Source organism: Carya illinoinensis, chromosome 10 (assembly GCF_018687715.1).
Source record: "Carya illinoinensis cultivar Pawnee chromosome 10, C.illinoinensisPawnee_v1, whole genome shotgun sequence".
NCBI classification, from domain to species: domain Eukaryota; kingdom Viridiplantae; phylum Streptophyta; class Magnoliopsida; order Fagales; family Juglandaceae; genus Carya; species Carya illinoinensis.
The window spans coordinates 14,313,059-14,332,668 of record NC_056761.1 but is presented as its reverse complement, the minus strand read 5'-3'; the positions used below and the strand labels follow the sequence as shown (position 1 = coordinate 14,332,668).

The following is a 19,610-nucleotide window of genomic DNA, read 5'->3' as shown; positions in this document are numbered from 1 at the left end:
CAATTTATGTTTTAAAAAGTCCTGCATCTTGTTTTCTAAAACAAAAGAGTAAGAAATGGGCAGGGCAAAGACTAACATGATAAAGTCTCTTGTTTTGGTTTCGTTATTCAGTCGGCAGTCTAAGCCATGTGAGTAGAAGAAACTGACCAAACCTCACTCTCTTTCTCTCGCTTTCGATTTTCTTCTTGATAAGATTGCTAAATTTCTTAATCGATTAAGAAATTAATAAGAAAAAGAAAAAACAAGTAAGAAACAGATGATATTAAGGCATGCTGATGGCCTTAATTAATTGGATATATGAATTTGTTTGAACCTGGTTTGGATGCAGGGATACCTATTAAAGAAAGAAGGGAAATGTGACTAAAGTTTTGAATATCGTACTAGAAGTCGTACTCGTCAAGGTATTGGAATGAAATATTTTGATATCAGTACCGTTTTGTATACTATTTCGGAATGGTCAATATATGAATAAATTATATATATAAATATATATATAAATTATATTATAAAATAACAGTTTATATATGAATAAATTATATATAAATACATATATATAAATTATAAATAGCTAGGTCTGAATTGTGGGTAAAAAAATAAGCTTGCAATTTGATAAAATGAAAAAAAAAAAAAAAGTAAAGGCAGAAACATCGGCCGGTATGAGCCGAAATATAGGCCATTATAGGTCGAAATATCGGTCGGTACCAACCGAAACGACTGAAATTTTGACTTGTATGAAACAAGGGTCTTCTTTGTATCGGTTACTTGGTTGGTAGGCATGTTTCGGCCATATCGGTTGGTACGGTATGAAATTAAAAACCACGAGTTTGAGAACAGGAAATGAGGTGATAAAAGTTGGGAAAAAGAAAGGCTAGGAGGAAAACTTAGTTGTGACATAAAAGAGACAAAGATGTGACGTAAAGCAGGGAGTGACATAAGAAAGGGCAGACTTCCGAATGATTTCGAATTGCGACTACTTCTTTGGCCTCTTCAACCTGGCGACAAGAGCTTTAGAGAAAAGATCTCCTCAAAAAAATAGGTCTCCGACTTCTATTGTATAGCGAGGATGAGAGACCGTGAGAGATTGTAAAATAATTATATTATAATGGACTTAGACGTAGGCTTACCACAAATCATATAAATTTATGTGTCTCCCGCATTTTTACTTTCTCTTCATTTATTTTCTATTTAATGCTATGAATGAATGTATAGATGCTGTATAGCCAATTTGGAATATTGTTAGGGGCTCTAAACCACACCTATTGAGGCCTGAATTATAACAGTGAGCCAGAAATAACTATTTATCTCATTCCAACCTGTTGTGCAATTTTTAGCATCAACACAAACAATTAAAGTTATTATGGATCAATTTTGATTATTTCCCACTCTTCAAATCCAAATGGAACCTTAATGAAATTGATGAGTGAAGAGAGAGAAAATGGGATGAATAACAAAACAATCTACAAACGAAAATGACAGAAAATAGAGAGAGAAAGAGAGAGGGGGGGGGGGGGGGGGGGTTAGGCATGATAGGGCTTTCATCAATCATTATTTTATAAATTTTCATTCAATTCCCTTCCCGTACTTCTTCATTATAAAAAATTATGATCGTATCGGAAAGGGAGAGAATGGACATCCCCATCTACCCATTCCATTTTCTCTTAAAGCTACCAAACAAGATAATGAAGTGAATATACCAAAGAACTCTCGTTTTTCAAATGATTCATTCTCTCCTCCCAAACAAACAAGCTCTGTCCAATGGGGAATCTCAGTGGCCCTCGACCTACTCGCTTCAATTAGATTTATATATGAATTATATATGATGATTAATGGGTTTTGAAGACCCAGGAACTATATTACTAACATTAGTCCAGGCTCTTAATTGGTGCGTTTTTGCTAAGACTGAGGTCCACTAAATAGATTCGGGCCCTCCGGCCTCATAATGAATATTGGTGGTCTGACACGTGGATCACATAATCACACAAGGGCCTTAATCTTTTAAATTTGCATTAGGGCCAAGCACTGTTTAGAACTTTAGTTGACATCTGGTATCTAGTAATTTATATTTAAGGGGGCAAATTATTATATATTAAGACATTAAAATTATTTTTATATAATCTCATAATCAATGTTCTAGTATATAATAATACAATACCAAAATGTAATAAGGTTTTAAAAAAAATATTATCAATTTTCTATTAATTATATATATATATGACTTAAATTGATAATAATTAAATTTTAAAAAAATTGATAATAATTAAAAATAAATAAGATCAGTTCTCCTTGTCACACTCATGATTTCGATTGCCACATGGATGATAAATAATGTACCACCGGAATCCCTGCCAGTTCAGACCCCACTTGGATGTTTATGGATTGAAAAATTGTACTTATAAATAAGAGGAATTGAAAGAAAAGAGATAAAAAGTTTGAAGAAAGAAAAAAGAGTCAAGAATGAATACCTCGGTTTGATGGTAGTGAATTTTGATACAAGAATTTTGAGTTTTAAAAATAAATATTTTAATATTATTATTATTTTAAAATTTTAGAAAATTAAAAAATTTATTATATTTTGTATACAAATTAAAAAAAATTATAATAATAAAATAAAAATTTTAAAATTGAGATAAAAATTCTTATTTGTTAAACCGAACTAAGTGGCATGGACCATGTAAAAGCTGGCAGTTGGTCGAAGAAGAAAAAGAGAAGTGCGAATTTTCTAGGAAACAACCGAAAGCGTTTAAAATCATTGCGTAAAAGGCGGAGTGGAAAAAGACAAGTACGGTGTGAAAAAAGAGTCAAGAAAGAATGTGGCCATTGGCCATGCGAAAGTTGGCAGTTGGATGGAATTAGAGCATGTATATATGTGTCTATGTCTTGAAATTTAATACTATTTTTAGGATAGAGGGGCCTACCTCATAAATAAAACAAATCCCAGAATACATATATATTCAATCAGTCTAAGATGATACGTTTGGACGCGGACCTGAATATAGAACTCGAGGCGCAACAAGAAGTGGGTAGAGGGAAAAATGGTTATACAAGCTCACAGAGTTCCGAAGATCATCTTCATTCTTAAAACGCTCATATTGCTTCTTTGCATGGGAGTAATCAATGTCAAGGCACAAAGGCGTCTTCCTGATGATGAAGGTAACATTTCATGCCTGGATTATAGCTTATTATTTTGTTTTGAAAATTATCGATTTTCTGAGCTGTTTGATAAAGTTATTATTAACAACTTACTTTAGGGATTTTTTATATGGGAGATGATCATCAGAAGGGTCATCGGCCCCTGTATTTTGAGACATTTTTATCGCCAGCCTTCCATTGATGATCAATAGGGCTAACTCTAGAAGTTTTTCGACCTATATATCCCATTATCAGTGGCAGAACTACTGTGTTGTGCTAAAATCCCTAAAACTCAACTTTTTAAGATCTTTTTATGAGATAGATTTTATAACAATTAATTCCCCCGTGCCCCCCAACAACAAATGAAAAAAAAAAAACAACAGAGAATAATTTTATAAGCTTAGTTAGATTTTCTAGTTCCGCCATGTTCTTAAATCAATATATATATATATATATATATATTAAGAAAAATATTACTTACATGATTTGTCATTTTTATTTTTTTATTTAAATATACATATTTACATATCAATATATATGTGATTAAATAAAATAATAAAACTGATAATTCACATATTGATATATAGCATAAGAAATGACAAATAGATATTTTCATATATTAAGGAAGAAAAGAAAAAGAAAAGGCGTTCACTTGGAAAAATTACTAATTTCCCATTATTTGATTGAAACTCTAATAATTATATGGAAAATAAGAAACCGACGGGAAGGGAGGACCACTCGATTTCCCGAGATCACCTGTTAGTTTATGACATATGATTTATGAAAGAGCATTATTGACATATGATTTATGAAAGAGCATTATTATACATAATTCTACATACCATATATCACATATTTTTTTATTTTTTTAAATTATATTTTGAGTTTATTTTTCTAAATCAATTAATTTTTTTCTTAAATTAATTAAATTTTTTTATTTTTTATCTATATATCAAATATTTGATAAAAGAAAAAAATTAAAAAAAATATGGCATGTAATATGTGATGTGTAGCTTAGCAACGTGGAGCAATGCTCCTCCCCGATGCTTCTCTCTCCCCCAAATCACCCTCCCCTTCTCTCTACCCCCGATGCTTCTCTCTTCTCCCTCCTCTCCCCCATCTTCTTCATTTATCTACTTAATTAACTATAATGAAGTTAAACCCAAATTTCTTCTTCTGGGAAGATGGATATCATCAAAAATCCATTGGACAACAAAAAAACCTGTTGAACGGAGAAGAAATTGGAGAGGATGAGGGAAAGGGAGACGGGCAACTAATTCCGTAAGACGCAGCAGTTTAAGGAAAGAGAGGATCCTCCATAGACGCCTCCCCTGGAGCTTATGATGGGCAGAAAAAGCTTGCATAGCTGGGGCTCTGCAAAGATCCAGGAGAGGATTCCGCCCAGCAACCCAGCCACGGCATGGGTGTGGATAACGCCGAGCGTGTCGTCAATATTCTGGAGAAGTTTCGACCTCTTGTGTACGATCATCATCGTGAACCATGGAATCCTCAAACATCCGTGAAGCAGATCACCCCCAAGAACCAAAATTAATTCAATTTTCGAGCACCCGATGGCCCAAAACACAAAACCCACAAACATTCTAGATTCTCTTGGCGAAGAGATTATCAGAATCATACCACCATTCTCAATCTGCATGTTCCTGGTGGTCATTTTGGTCTATGTCCTTAATTCAACTTCTTCATCTTCCACTTCAGCATCGGTCAACTCCATAGCCACCATTGCGTATGCTGAAACCAGTTCGGACTCTTCCTGGGATAAATTCGTAGGTGCCCTTTTGAACTCCCTTGTGTTTGTGGCTGTTGTCCATGTTATCACATTTATTTTGGTGCTCCTTTTCTACCTCAAATGCACTAAGTTCTTGAAACTCTACATGGGTTTTCCTGCTTTTGTTGTTTTGGGATTCATGGTTGGTGAAATTTATCATGCCTGACAAAATTCTCATGATTATTGCTGCCCATCCTTGAACAAGGCCTGAAATGGACGATGCATGTTAATCCAAAAAAGAAAATAAAAAAACTGAACTGGCCTCTTCTTCCTCACAAACGAGTGTTTCAGGAAAAAAACACGAGACAAAATCCATTTCAAGTGTGGGCTGCCGGTAGTGAACGGTAGCTGATCGGTAGGAAAACTTATGATCTATACACAATATTTTTCACAAAATTTCATATAATTATATTCTAAATGAGGATTCTTTTTAATATCATCACTTACAACATTATTGTAATATATATTATGAAAATGCATGTGTTGTCCATATCGTTATTCTTAATATATTTAATTTTCAACAATGAGGATGTTCTCCGGATCCGAAATTGTGCTGAGAAATGAATCTTATAATTTTAATACTTATAATTTATAGTTTTAAGTAATAAATTATTAAAAATTTATTTATTATTTAGTAATTATATTTTTAAAATATTTAAAAATATATTATATTTATTTAAAAATAAAGTAAAAATTAATTTTTAAATTAAAAATGAAAATTTAAAAATATAAAAGTTATATAGATGTTTTTGCCAATAATTATTTTTTAAAATTTGAATTATATTTTAAATTATCTAAAAAGTACGTCTGAAAAATAGACATTAAAATGTATTGAAATTTTTCTTTAAAAATATTTTTTAATAATTTAATATATAACATACTAACATCCTAATTTTTCATTAAAATATTTTTAATACCATTCACATAATTTTTTAACTTTAATGCAACTTCAAACACTTCCTTCGCCACTAGTGCTACATTTTAACGGTACGCACGTGACGACTGGCCTATAAATTTATTTTATTCGTACTTTTTGTCGGTGGATGTGAAAGTGGTCGAATCCGTTGACTTGAAAGTAGAAACGTGTTCCGAAAGAAACATCTTTACATGTTTGGACAACCGAGTATAATTTTGTGAATAGTATTTCTCATAAAATAATTTTTGCAAAGATGTTTTATTATTTTAAAAAAATAAAATTAAAATATTATAAAATTAAAAAATTATTTGAATATAACTTTTTAATATTATTTTTATTTGAAAGTTTAAAAATTTATATTGATGTTTATGTGTAGTTTTGAAATTTGTAAAAATTGTATTGATTTTAATGTTTGGATATTGGTTTAGGTATGGTTTGGTAATAAGATGAGAATTTTGAGTTTTAAGATGAAATATTTTAATATTATTATTGTTTTGTGATTTGAAAAAATTAAGAAAAAGTTGAATTATTTATTATATTTTATATGGAGATTTGGGAAAGTTGTAATGATGAGATGAGAATTTTGAATTTGAGATAAAAATTTTGAAGGGCAAAACCATACCTTAATGAAAATGCTGAAAATTAAAAATTAAAAATTATTTTGTGTTTAAGTGATGTTGGAGCCCTAAAAGGATCTCTCGATGAACATTTCTTGTCTCTTATAATCTCTATCGTCGTGGTCGCAGTGCACTGTAGATCAAATCTTCAACTTTTTTATTTAATAATTATCTAATTATTTAATTTTTTCAAACTTCAATATAAAACACAAAAAAAATTAAACTTTTCAAATCTTAAAATAAAAATAATATTATAACAATATTTTAACTTTATAATATTTTTATTTAACTTTTTCTCTCGCATTTTACAAAACCCAATAACACATCTTAACTCAAACAATTTCATTATTAGTTATAAACCATTTCAATACTATTCACATTTTTATCGTCTCATTCGATATTTCCTCAAAAGTGGCCCCTTAGAACACAAAATTTCTAAGTTATAAGTTACAAAATTTATCAGTTCTGGATACAATAATAAGTGTCTGTGTCATTCTTCCATAATGAATTTGGTGCGTTTTGTAGTTGAAGCCCTTAAACAAATAGCCGCAGAGCTGGGGAAGAAGGACTGGAGGACTTTCCATGAAGATTCATATTGCACCAATGACACAAAAATTGGTCCAACTTACCGCTATTATTTAAAATGCAATTGTGCATACCCTGATGGTGTATGTCACGTGGTTGGACTGTACGAACCCTATCTTTAATTCCCTTCATGTATCTTGTTGGTGAAATTTTTTGGATAAATTAATTTTTCTTAATACAAATTTAGTAAAATTGCATGTACTTTACTTACAACGTCTCTAACTAATAGTCTTTTGGACTCAGAAAATTGCTGATGTTCTTCGAAACAAATTAATGGATTATGATGTCGCAGGTCCATTACATCTATTTGAGATCTGTGCCTTCTGAATTTTTTCTAAGCTAAATGACTTTCAAAGTCGGATATAGAACCTGCACCACGGATCTGACATCTCCAAGAGTTTCTTAATTTGAGAACAGTTCCTCAATTTATCATTGATATTTCCGTTGTGGCACCTGGTATTCAATTTGTTATCTATGATATCCTCAAGGTTTTTCCTTTTCGATCCCATAATATCCTGAGTACTCAGCACAGATGATATGCCCCAAGGTGTTTTTAAAAGTGTTCTAGTTTCATAATTATGGTCGATGAAGATTGCGTTGAATTATATATTCTAGGATGATTCTTATATATAATTCTAGCTAGGACAATATTATATATCTATAACAACATGATAAAATTATGAGTAGACAGATTACATTAATTCTTTGCCTTTAACCATCCTTGTCATACAGATTTCTTACCGGGCAGGATCTTTCTGGTGTGCTTCCAACATCCCTGGTAAAGCTGCCTTACATCACGATGATGTAAGTAAAGTAACCAACTAATTAATAATTAGTAGTACTTGCTACTATCTGAAAGAATAAAAATATTTATAGTTCAAATCTAATTGCATGCTTTCCTCTTGGTTTCAGTGATTTGTCTCGAAACTATCTTACTGGTACAATTCCATCCGAATGGACTTCTCTAAAGTTGGAACTTCTGTACGTGCATGAGTAGCTCGTTGGAGAAATAATTATCTAGGACTATAAGTATTTTATTGGGGTTTCAATATAACACATTAGATTACATTAATCACTCATAACTTTTTAATTAATATCTAGCCACTAAATTAATGCTCATTCTTGTTGAATTAAAATAATTGGTTGGCTACAGGTCCACTTCTGTAAACAAGTTATCGGGAAGAATTCCAAGCTACCTGGGAAAAATTACCACTCTTAGACATTTGTATGCTCTTTTATTTGGGATAACAGCACAATAGATTGATTTTTGTTTTCCTGGGTTTTCAATTTGACGAAGACTATTATATGCATTTTCAGGAGCATAGAGAACAATCAGTTTTCTGGAACTGTTCCCCCTGAGCTTGGGAAGTTGGTGAACTTGGAGAAACTGTCAGTATTTTCACCTATCCTCTTGTTCGATGATTATGTATTCAAATAAAACTAACTTGAACTGGTCTGAACTTCCCATTTGGTGGCTGCAGTATTCTCAATGCAAACTTCCTCACTGGAGAGTTGCCAGTCAATCTCACTTGTCTCATAAACTTAACTGAACTGTGAGTGTTTGTAAGCCATTTGTATTCTGATACTAATTTTACATGTTTTCTTGGGAAAGCACATGTTTGGATGTTACCCAATCTTGTTTCTGCCTTGACCAAATGCAGTAGGATTAGCAGTAACAACTTCAATGGAAGAATACCTGATTTTTTCAGTAGTTGGAAAAAGCTTCAGAAATTGTATGTATTTTCTTTTTCTAAATATATCATTTAAATGTCTTCTAGTAGAATATTCTAATGAAATCTAACAAAAGAGAATTATGCTCTTGATAGAGAGATCCAAGCTAGCGGTCTCGCGGGGCCCATTCCTCCAAGCATTTCTGTCTTGAGTAATTTAACTGAGCTGTAAGTTCTATTGTCTCAGGGTTCTTTAGTTGTAAATTCTATATGATTTCTTCCTTTTGTACTCAAATTAATAAGATTTATTGCTTAAGACAATAACAGTCGTGGATAATATTGCAATTTTGTGCAGAAGAATTAGTGACTTAATTGGTGAGGGTTCTAGATTTCCGAATTTGACTAACATGACATGCATGAATAGATTGTAAGTCATCTTCTACCACAAAATTTTAAGAACTGCAGTAATACAAAGTTATAGCATTTTTGCTTAGATGATGTTCTTCAACGTTGCAGGATGTTAAGGAGCTGCAATCTCTCAGGACAAATTCCGGGATACATATCAAAAACAATGCCCCATCTCCAAACTTTGTAGGTGTTCTGTCTTTTTGATTTTCTAATTTCTATTTCTAATGAATGAAAAACCAAACATTATACCACTCTCTGCAATAGCCATAAAAACAAGCCAGCAACATGCAATGATCAATGTCATAAAAGACTTTAGTTCCACCAATTAGTTTTGGGTTGACAGAACTCACGGTTCAATCATTATAATGTCATAGATTAGTTTTGGGGTGTGTCTACAACTGCTATCTGTAATTGTGTGATGCGAGGTTGAGTTCTATCAAATTCTGAATTTCATAGATTAGGTATAATGGGGTCATGTACTTCTGAAAATAGCACAAGGACAGTAGACGAATTCGAGGCTTTACTTTGGATTAATTCCAGGAACTTCTCGATCTCTTTTCCTTCCCTCATTAATTAGCTGTGCTTGAAGTTATATTCTCTCCCTACCTGGATAGTGTCTTAATTTCTTTTTCTGGATCATTAATATTTATCCTTTTTTTAATTGTCTGTTCCTTTTAGAAAGCAGTTATTTAGGGTTGTATTTGTTTTTTGCTAGGCTCCTATCTGCAGTTGTCAATTTCTATGAAAAACATGTATTTTTTGTTAAGCTGTCGTCTCAGCAATAAATTATAATGTTTTCATTGGAAAGAAATGTCCATTAGCTTACTTATAGAGCATGTTCTGATCGAGCGAAAAACATTTTCCTGTATATATAATTTGTCTTAGTGATTCTATCTTTGAACCACATTAATCTCTACTCAATTTTACTGTTCTTTTGTACAATGACAACTTTATCATTTTATACCTGCAGAGATCTGAGCTTCAATAGATTGGAAGGAAATGCTCCAGAGTTTGATGATAGAGCAAAGTTGCAGCGCCTGTATGTGTTGATTCAAAACCCTAAATCTAGCTATATTTCGGAGAAGTTTTAATAAATAATACACAAGCTAAGTACTAGGTCGAATTAAACATATAAAGGGACAAAGATAGGTGACATGATTTGGTTTTCTTGTTCCATGCTTTGTCAGAAAAGATGCAAGCTGAGATTTCACTATAACCAAACCGAATATCCTTATCTATCTATAACTATCTGTTCTCGGATGCAGTTGAAAGAAATATAAAATCATGTATATTAATTCATGGGAGCATGGGGCATAGAGGCCTTTAATTACTGTAGCTTTGATTCTGTAGAAACCGTACGTACGTAGGAATATACATATTACAGAATTATTTTGGTGGTTGTATATTTTTTTTCCCCACCCTGTTTGTGTATCCCATTTTGTGTTTATTTTCAACAAAAAGTATTTTCCCTTTGAATTTTTTTCCGTTGGTAATGATTTATATAAATCTTGATAATTTTTGTTGGTCCAAGCCTGAATTGATCATAATGAAAATTTCAAAGGTAAATTGAGTTATTGGTAACTGTCCTGAAAATTTAACATTTGATTGGTTGTCTTTAATTAACCAGATCTTTACGTAAGATTATCTTGCTATTTGAACAGGTTTCTGACAAGCAACTTACTCAACGGGACAGTTCCGGACTGGATCAAACGAAGAGATCCTCATGAGTACTTAAATTCACTTAAATTCTACTTCAGATTTCTGTAACTTTATTAATTTTTTTTCCTTTCTTTCTTAATTTTTGAATGTATGAAGAGTTATTAATGGAAACTATGTACATCCATTTGCAGTGATCTAGATCTTTCTTACAATAACTTCTTAGAGAGTTCTATGCCACCAACTTGTCGAGATACGCTGTGAGAAACACTTCGCCATTTCAGCCTACTTGATCAGTATTATATATTCTGTACTTATCTTTAAAGATTTCTAGGTTTTCTAAGCTGACTAGTTTCTTGTTTCATCAGAAATTTATTTGAAAGCTTCTCTGGACAGGACTCGTAAGTGTCTAAACTTGTGAACTTAATTACAATAATAATCATCTTGATTTCCTTTTACTTTGATTTTGCCAACTTTTTCCCGTTTCCATTATACTTTTTCATGAGCTCATGCGTGCTCATTTCTTGTACTGTTTAACCCAAATATAGATCAGTTGGCGAGTGCCCGAAGAACCAACCTTGTCCAAAAGGTAACTATACCTTACAATCAGATTTTGATCACACTGATACTTTAATAATCCAATTGCCAAGCTTTCCTCTTTAGAGTAATGCCCGGTATAAAGGTATGCAAGCCTAGTAGTGGATATAAGCACCTTTATAAAAAGTTAGCGAGTCCCACAAAAAAGAGTAGAATCTAATTCTACTTTTTATTATAAGACCTATACAAGATTTGCATGAACTTGCACAAATCATTTTTTGATTTCCGGTCTGTGCTGTGCAAGTTTGGTGGAAATCATTTTGAAGTGAGACCACAAAATAAGTGGGATTGGGCTTTACTTTACTTTTTCTCATAGGTCCCACTTTTTATAAAAGGGTTTGCATGCAGCTTGTACATCCTCTAAGAACTTGTATCTAACAGTAAATCAATGATCTGTGGTTCTATATATCCGAAATTACTAAACTAAAAGGATATTGTTTATGTGTAGACTGGAATTCAGTGCATATAAATTGCGGTGGAAAGGAAGTCAGTATTGGAAACATTAAGTACGAAGCAGATCAGGACGATGCAGGTGCGGCAAAATTTTATCGCGCAGGAGAGAATTGGGGATTCAGTTCCACTGGAAATTTCTGGGATGTTAACATCAGCTCGATTGTATACATAGCAAATAATGCTTCAATACTCAGAATGAACAACCCTGAATTGTACACAACTGCACGCCTCTCTCCTCTTTCTCTCACGTATTATGCGCGTTGCTTGGCAAATGGAAGATATACTGTAACGCTACACTTTGCAGAGATAATAATAAGAGGAGACAGATCTTTTAGCAGTCTTGGAAGACGGATATTTGATGTTTATATCCAGGTAAGAAATTTAAATCAATACACACACACACACACATACATATATATAGATAACCCAGATCTATCGAGTTGAATTAATTGTTACAGGGAAAATTGGCGTTGAAGGATTTTGATATCGAAGATACTGCACGAGGGGTTGACAAACCTTTAGTTCAGAAAGTTAAAGCAGTTGTGAGTAACAAAGTCTTACATATCCGCTTTCATTGGGCTGGCAAAGGGACAACAAATGCTCCAACAAGAGGAACATATGGTCCTCTCATATCGGCTATCTCTATAGAAAATGGTAATAATTTCTGAGGGTATATATAATATATATGACAATCATAATTTTACTGCCCAACTAGGTCCACGTACACTTCTAAATAGATTGATGACAAAACTAAAGAATAAATAAAGTCACATTTGATAAGAGTACTGGAGCTGGCCCATTTGTTCAATTCTGCAGATAATCCCCCTGATAATGGCAAAACCACAATATTCATTGTGACTGGAGCTTTAGTACCAGCGCTATTACTCATTTTTGGCATTCTTTGGTGGAAAGGCTGCATAGGAAACAGGATATCAAGGGAAAAAGGTAATCTATATGTGCTTGTTTTAATTTATAGTACACAGATAGGTTTCTTATTATTATTATTTGTCTTCTTCAACTATTGCAAATTAATTTGCATGAATTGAGTTGAGATGTACTTGTACAGCAATTTTGCAAGGGCTAATGCATTCTTGCAATTCCTAGGTTTTGTTATCGAACATTTTTTGCCCAGTTGAAAATTACTCATCTGTTTGTAGTACCCACCTTGCAAAGCAGCTATATAAATAAATATAACGAATAATACTTCTCATGAATTAGAGTAGGCTAGATCCATTTATGATAGTAAATCTAAATGAAGATATTTTCAGATAGGAGGGACGGACAGCTAAGTGACTGTAGAGGTAGAGTATGTTACGACCTAAGAAAAGTGCTATCCACCTATGTGGTTATACCCTATAAAGATTATTCGAAGTTATAATTAGAATTCTTTCCAATGTAATAAAGCCTAGTACCTGCACTGCACCTCTATCACATAACACCCACCATCACTATGGCTGGGCACCAGGGGCCCGTTCCCTGGCCCACTTGGTCCAACCCACCCACCCTTACGGTAACGAGCAAAAAATCCTCCCGTTAAGCCGGGCGGGTAGGCAGATACAATCATCATATTCATCAAAACGGGCAGGTGCTGGGTTGGTTAAAATTCTGTCCATGAAACACCCGTCCACCCACCCATATCATAACCATAATTCCCTACATATACAAACATTTCTTCTAAACCCTAATCTAATGCCCCCACATTTGCTACTCTCCTTTTCTCTTCTTTCTTTTTCTCTTCGTCTTCATTTTCTTTCAACTAACTGGCACAGCTTTCTTTCTTTTGTTCTTGGCTCTTCTTCTTTCTTTTCTTTCTTCTCTCTTCTTCTTTTCTTCTTATTTTTTCTTTTACATAAACCGAATATGCTTCTTTCTTCTAAGTCTTCTCCCCCTTTCTTTTTCTGATTTCCTATATCTCGGTCTCTATTTAACAAAGCTCTAATCTTCTTTCTTTTGTCAGTTCAGCATGTAAAGGGGTTGATCTATATTTTTTGAAGTTGATCTATGCGTTCTATTGGTTTATATAGATTATCCCTTTTTTACTAGATTTGATTAGAACTGAGCTAATCTCAAGAAGAAGAACAAATAAAGGTCTTTGTTTCAAGCAAACAGAGACCTTGAGTTTCTGGGTATTGATTTTCTTGTTTGCGATTTGGAGACTTTTGGAACTTTTGTGGTTTTGATATTGATTTTGGGCCAATATGTGGACGGGATGGTGAAAAATCAGTCTGCTTGATCAATGAGGACAGATGAAGTGTATAAATCATGGGTACGGATGGTGGGGGGCTAAATGGCCTCTTGCCTAACCGGGGATAGGGGTGAAAACCGACCTATCGGTGCGGTTTTTCGTCCAAAACCGAAACCGCACCGATGGGTGAAAATGATATAAATCTCGACCAAAACAGGTCGGAGAATGGGAGGAAACTGTCGTCCTCAGTCTCGGTGTAACTCCGGTCAGCTCGTCAACGTCTTCGATTGCTGTATGCACCGTGAGAGAGAGCGAGAGAGGGCGATGAAGCCGCGGTGACTGAGATTTTTGAGAGAGAGAGAGAGATATGATGCCTCGAGGTGAGATTAGAGAGAGAGAGAGAGAGAGAGAGAGAGAGAGAGAGGGAGAGGGAGCTAGCGACAGAGGTGGCCTTGCGTGGCTGTGTGCGCCTTGAGAGAGAGAGAAAGAGAGAGAGAACGAGAGAGAGAGGAGGGCGGCGGCGGCTAAATGTCTGAAAGTAAATAACAGAAACGAGGAAGAAGAGGAAGAAAACATGCGCTGTGTTAACCCTAGGGTTAAAACGGCGCTGTTCCTTTTATTATTTTTTTCAAATATTAAGTCCTAAAACGAAGCCGTTTCACTTCAGTTTAAGTAAAACGGCATCGTTTCATATATGTATAAAAAATACATTTAAACCATCAGTCGGTTCAGCGGTCCGGCCCAGGTTCAAACTGGGACCGAACCGCTGGACATCGGTTTTGAATAAAATCCACCGTGCGCTGACTGGTTCTACTCCAGTTCTGGCCGGTTCTGATCTCCGGTGGCAGGTCTGAGTCGGTTCCGGTCGGTTTTTCGGTATTTTGTACAGCCCTAACCGGGGACGAGTGGTCACAAGGGCAGCTACCAGCCCAGATAGGACGAGAAACAACCCTACTCATCACAATCATCCCACTGCAGTGCCGCACCACCACATGCCATTATTACTAGGTTGGTTTAGATAAAAATTTTAATGATTAAATGAAAGCACTCGTCGTATCTACGCTTATACTCCAAAAGCATTAATCAAGATTATAATTGAAATTTCTTGGATTCATTGTAAAGCTTAGCTCCACTTAATAAGAACTAACCTAAAACCTGGCACTCATGCACCTGATCTCTATGACAGCTCATACCCCTCTAATGTGGGAATCGAGACTTAACCAATCCGGGACATTACAAATTAAATATGTACAAAGAAAGTAATAGAGTGAGAGGGAAGAAATTGCAAATTTCAAATTTGAAATGATCTCAAATTCACAAGAGAATTACTTTTTGTGATACCATTCTTTTATATATGTAAAATGATCTTAGCTTTAAAGGTAAAAAGAACCGAAAGGCACATGAGGAAATGCAATGATCAGATTATCTCTTTCACATAGTTTAGATCATCCCTTAACATTCTATGCCTAAATTTCATGGTATAACTCGGGGAGAGAGATTTATACTCAAGATAGACCCTGCAACCTTTAAGCTAACCTAGGAAATTAACCCATGCACTTGGGCATTAATGAATGTTGAGCTCACACATCGTTTCTATACCTATTCGAATTTGGGCTGAGAATTCAAAGAATCTCAATTCCTTTTACGTCTTGGATTTTGAATTTGTGCATACTTGTGATTGTTGAGCAGATGTAATAAATATGGTGAAACAACAAGGTCATGACTTTGCATTACATGTGTTTGGTGTCATTCTCTCTTATGTCATCTAACTAATCAAGAGACAAAATATATAGAAATGAAATATCATTCCACTCATTTATAAGATACAATATTATCACTAGCCTCACCTTTTTCATTTCTTTCGCAGACTTGAGAGGATTAGATTTGCAAACAGGTTTTTTCACTTACAGGCAAATCAAAGCTGCCACTAACAACTTTGATGATTCAAACATGATTGGGGAAGGTGGTTTTGGATCTGTATACAAGGTATTTGAAAACGTAATTCTTCATGCATTTAGGTTTTTGATAAAAATTCTCTTATCTGTCCATGATACAGAACTAAAGACATCTCTTAGTACATTATCACATACATACCTAAATATGCATATTTTTTTTTTTTTTCTTTTGAAATGCAGGGTATACTATTAGATGGTACCATAATTGCAGTTAAGAAACTTTTTTCAAAATCAAGTCAAGGAAATCGTGAGTTTGTGAATGAAATAGGCATGATATCTACTTTACAGCACCCGAATGTTGTTAGACTGTATGGAGGTTGTGCTGAAGGAAATCAACTCTTCTTGGTATATGAATACATGGAAAACAATAGCCTGGCTCGTCCTTTGTTTGGTATGCTTAATGTTTTTATATAGTATTTTATGTTGAATAAGGATAGGAACCTAACAATGCGGATGGTTTTATATTAAGAACCAAGTTGACATGAACTCCCCCATTCGACTTTTTACCAAAAAATAAATAAATAAATAAATAAAATGCAGGTCTAGAGCAATTCCAATTAAAATTGGACTGGCCTACACGGCAAAAAATATGCATTGGCATTGCACGAGGCTTGGCTTTCTTGCATGAGGAATCAACACTGAAAATTGTTCACAGAGACATTAAAACTACAAATGTGCTATTGGATTCGAAGCTTAACCCAAAGATTTCTGACTTTGGTTTGGCAAAGCTTGATGAAGAGGAAAAAACCCATATCAGCACCCGAGTTGCTGGAACCATGTATGCTTTATCTTTTCTTCTATTCTTCAATTTGGAGCATATTTTTGTTCTATTTTGCTTTTCTATTTTTCCTCCCAAGGGATTAACTAGGAGTTAATCAGGAATAGATGTTAATCTCCAAGCATTTAAAGGTTCTGCATATTAGAAATGTTCCTATTATATATGGAAGTGCTATAGAAACTCTAGGACTTTATATTTGGTAAGTTTAATGTATTAGTTATCTATATCTGCAACACAAGTTTGCTTGCAAAGAAATTGATAGCTATAGGAATTTTCAATCGGTATTCATGATTAATTGCGAGTAGTCTTGACATAGAACATATTCAAATTTAACAATCTTCTAAGTTTCTTTTATGCTTGAAGAGTACTACAGAGAGAGAAGAGAGACAGAGAGAGAGAGAGAGAAAAGGGGGGGGGGGGGGGGGATACACCATCTGATTTTCTATGTTGTGGTTGTTACCATTTAAAAATATTCCAATAATCTTCTCTAGTGAAACTAATGGTGACAAGAAATTCTAGAGATTTAACAACGCGATACCCCATATTAAATTATAAGTGATAATGATAAGTAGTGTATGAGATTCACATTATTTGAGAAGAAGAAATTATTGCTCTTTATAATGTTTTAATAGAATTCTAATTATATTATTGACTAGTCCTTTTGGAGTATAGGTCATGTGGCTTAGGCCTTCCGTTAGTGCGTTATAGTATCAGAACTTTTCCCAACCAGAAATATAGGAATTGAGTCGTGCCACCTACAACGGAAAACCTCAACGAAGACGTTGAGAATGTAAGGGAGAGAGATTGTAATACCCCATATTGAATAATACGTGATAGTGTAGTTGGTGTTTGGGATCCCACGTTGCTTGAGAATGAAAATTTTTTGCTCTTTATAATAGTTCCAATGGAGCTCCAATAGTTATCAGCATTTGATCAACAACAAAGTTTTGTATCTTTCATATAAAGAATATTTCACTCTATTGCCATTGCCTTATTGTTGGCATAATTTTGTGCTAAATAGAAAAGAAAAAATATGATCATTTCGTAACTAAATTTATGTAGGTGTTGGGTTTTATTCAATATGGTAGTTTAGATCTAATTCATACATACTTTGAAATATTAATCATAATAATGCAATCTTTGTCACGCAGAGGATACATGGCACCAGAATATGCATTATGGGGTTTTTTAACATATAAAGCAGATGTCTACAGTTTTGGGGTTGTCACATTGGAAATTGTTGCAGGGAAGAGCAACATGAAATTTCGACCAAATGAAAGTTATGTATGTCTTCTTGATTGGGTAAGATTGATCAATAGTTATTCCATGCACCAAAACTGGTCATCTTGATGATGATCTATTGGTTGAACACGAACTAAACAAGATTGAAACAATATGTTGTGTATGATTGGCCACTTCATAATTATTTTCTATTGATTTGCTAAGATTTCATGTGTGCATATTTCAGGCTCTTGTTCTACAACAAAAGGGTAATCTAGTGGAATTGGTGGATCCAAAGTTAGGCTCTGAGTTCAAAATGGAGGAAGCAATTAGAATGATCAAAGTAGCTTTACTATGTACGAATCCATCTCCAGCTCTTAGACCCACAATGTCTGCAGTAGTAAGCATGCTTGAAGGCCAAACAACTATTGATGATGTTATTATGGATCCAAGCTTATATGGAGACAAATTCAAATTTAATGCTTTAAGAGAGCAGCTTGGTCAGGGCCACCAAGAATCGATGCGTTCAATTGGAGATGAGAGTCGTGTTCGATCATCAAATGCAACTAATGCTAGGGGATCCGGGTATGACGATGCTGAGTTGGCAGACTCTTCATTGATAGCATTGGACTACCTCCAGAAGAGAGATTAGTGCAAATATGGTAGGAAAATGTGAAGATACCACAGATTGAGGAAATATTGGGCATGCGTTAGTTTTTTGGCCGTAACTTTAATTATGACTATCAGAATCTCGCATATGACCCCAATATGGAATGATCCTTTCGGCGTGCACATTATGGTTACCAGCTACACTTGGTGGTTCCCATTTCGACCATTAATAAGTCATTTTCCCCTTTGGATATTCGATTTAATTTATTTTTTCCTTTTATGGTAATGTTTCACTGTCACTTTTGGGGATGATTCCTACTCTAGTTTGGGCCAGATCTTTTACAAGATAATTTTTTTATTCTGTATTTTACTTTTATGCATTAATTGGGAATTATCCTTTTCAAGCAAAATTCTCAAAATTTGAAATGTCCTTAGCTATATTTAAGCCTACCTTGTGGGCTTCAGATTCAAAATTTGACATTTATGAATAAACCTCATGTGATATCCCGTATTTATGTGTATTTTTATTTAATAATTATTTAAATTCTTATAATTAATGGTTTGATTGTTTTAAATTAAACGTATTTCTCGTTGTATTGTTTTATGATCTTTAAGTTGTGAGATTAAAATAATATGCTTTCTTGATATTAATAATTATTTCGCATTTAAATTACTCTTTAACTTAAATTATTTTATTGTTGGATTTAAAATATTTTATTTTATTAATATTGAGTTGTAGCATTTTTATTCAACTTTTATTTATTTTTATTATGCTTTTTCCTTTGTTGGACCCTTTTATATCGGATTGGGTTTGTTTTTAATAGATTTTTCCCTATTTTGGGTCCAACCCAATTGGTTTTAGGCCTAGCCCATGGGCTTTTCAGCCCAGCCCGTTGTTGCATTTCACCTTCCCCTTTCTTCTTCTAAGAGCATTCACATTGGCTTGGTCAAATGAGATGCTTGGCCAAATTTTACATAATTTGGCTCAAAAATCCTTCACATTGGATTGGGCAAGTCTAAAATAATTTGGACTTTTGTTATAGTG

General features: G+C 33.9%; 1 protein-coding gene across 8 annotated transcripts; it reads left to right on the top strand.

Moving 5' to 3' along the window:
* Positions 1-2,971: 2,971 nt before the first annotated feature.
* LOC122279271 (probable LRR receptor-like serine/threonine-protein kinase At1g07650) lies at positions 2,972-18,975 on the top strand. 8 transcript variants are annotated; one of them, XM_043089791.1, is made up of 25 exons: positions 4,773-4,913; positions 6,974-7,136; positions 7,277-7,325; positions 7,766-7,837; positions 7,946-8,014; positions 8,187-8,258; positions 8,351-8,422; positions 8,515-8,586; positions 8,695-8,766; positions 8,860-8,931; positions 9,059-9,130; positions 9,220-9,294; positions 10,082-10,150; positions 10,773-10,838; positions 10,962-11,027; positions 11,136-11,168; positions 11,316-11,356; positions 11,813-12,189; positions 12,276-12,471; positions 12,634-12,762; positions 15,870-15,988; positions 16,138-16,348; positions 16,498-16,735; positions 17,887-18,037; positions 18,204-18,975. In XM_043089791.1, the coding sequence occupies exons 4-25, from the start codon at positions 7,833-7,835 to the stop codon at positions 18,606-18,608; spliced, it is 2,682 nt and encodes an 893-aa protein (XP_042945725.1). In that variant the 5' UTR covers positions 4,773-4,913; positions 6,974-7,136; positions 7,277-7,325; positions 7,766-7,832; the 3' UTR covers positions 18,609-18,975. The 8 variants fall into 8 exon arrangements, with proteins under 8 accessions (XP_042945718.1, XP_042945717.1, XP_042945719.1 ...); XM_043089784.1 differs by lacking the exons at positions 4,773-4,913; positions 7,277-7,325 and adding an exon at positions 2,972-3,150; XM_043089783.1 differs by lacking the exon at positions 7,277-7,325 and having other exon boundaries at positions 4,168-4,917.
* The last annotated feature ends 635 nt before the right edge of the window (positions 18,976-19,610 follow it).

Excerpts from the sequence above, each read along its gene's own strand:
- LOC122279271 (XM_043089783.1), top strand. The coding sequence starts at position 4,701 with ATGGCCCAAAACACAAAACCCACAAACATTCTAGATTCTCTTGGCGAA. Across the intron at positions 8,259-8,350 it reads ATTACCACTCTTAGACATTT|GAGCATAGAGAACAATCAGT; the intron begins GTATGCTCTTTT and ends ATGCATTTTCAG. Across the intron at positions 12,763-15,869 it reads CAGGATATCAAGGGAAAAAG|ACTTGAGAGGATTAGATTTG; the intron begins GTAATCTATATG and ends TTTCTTTCGCAG.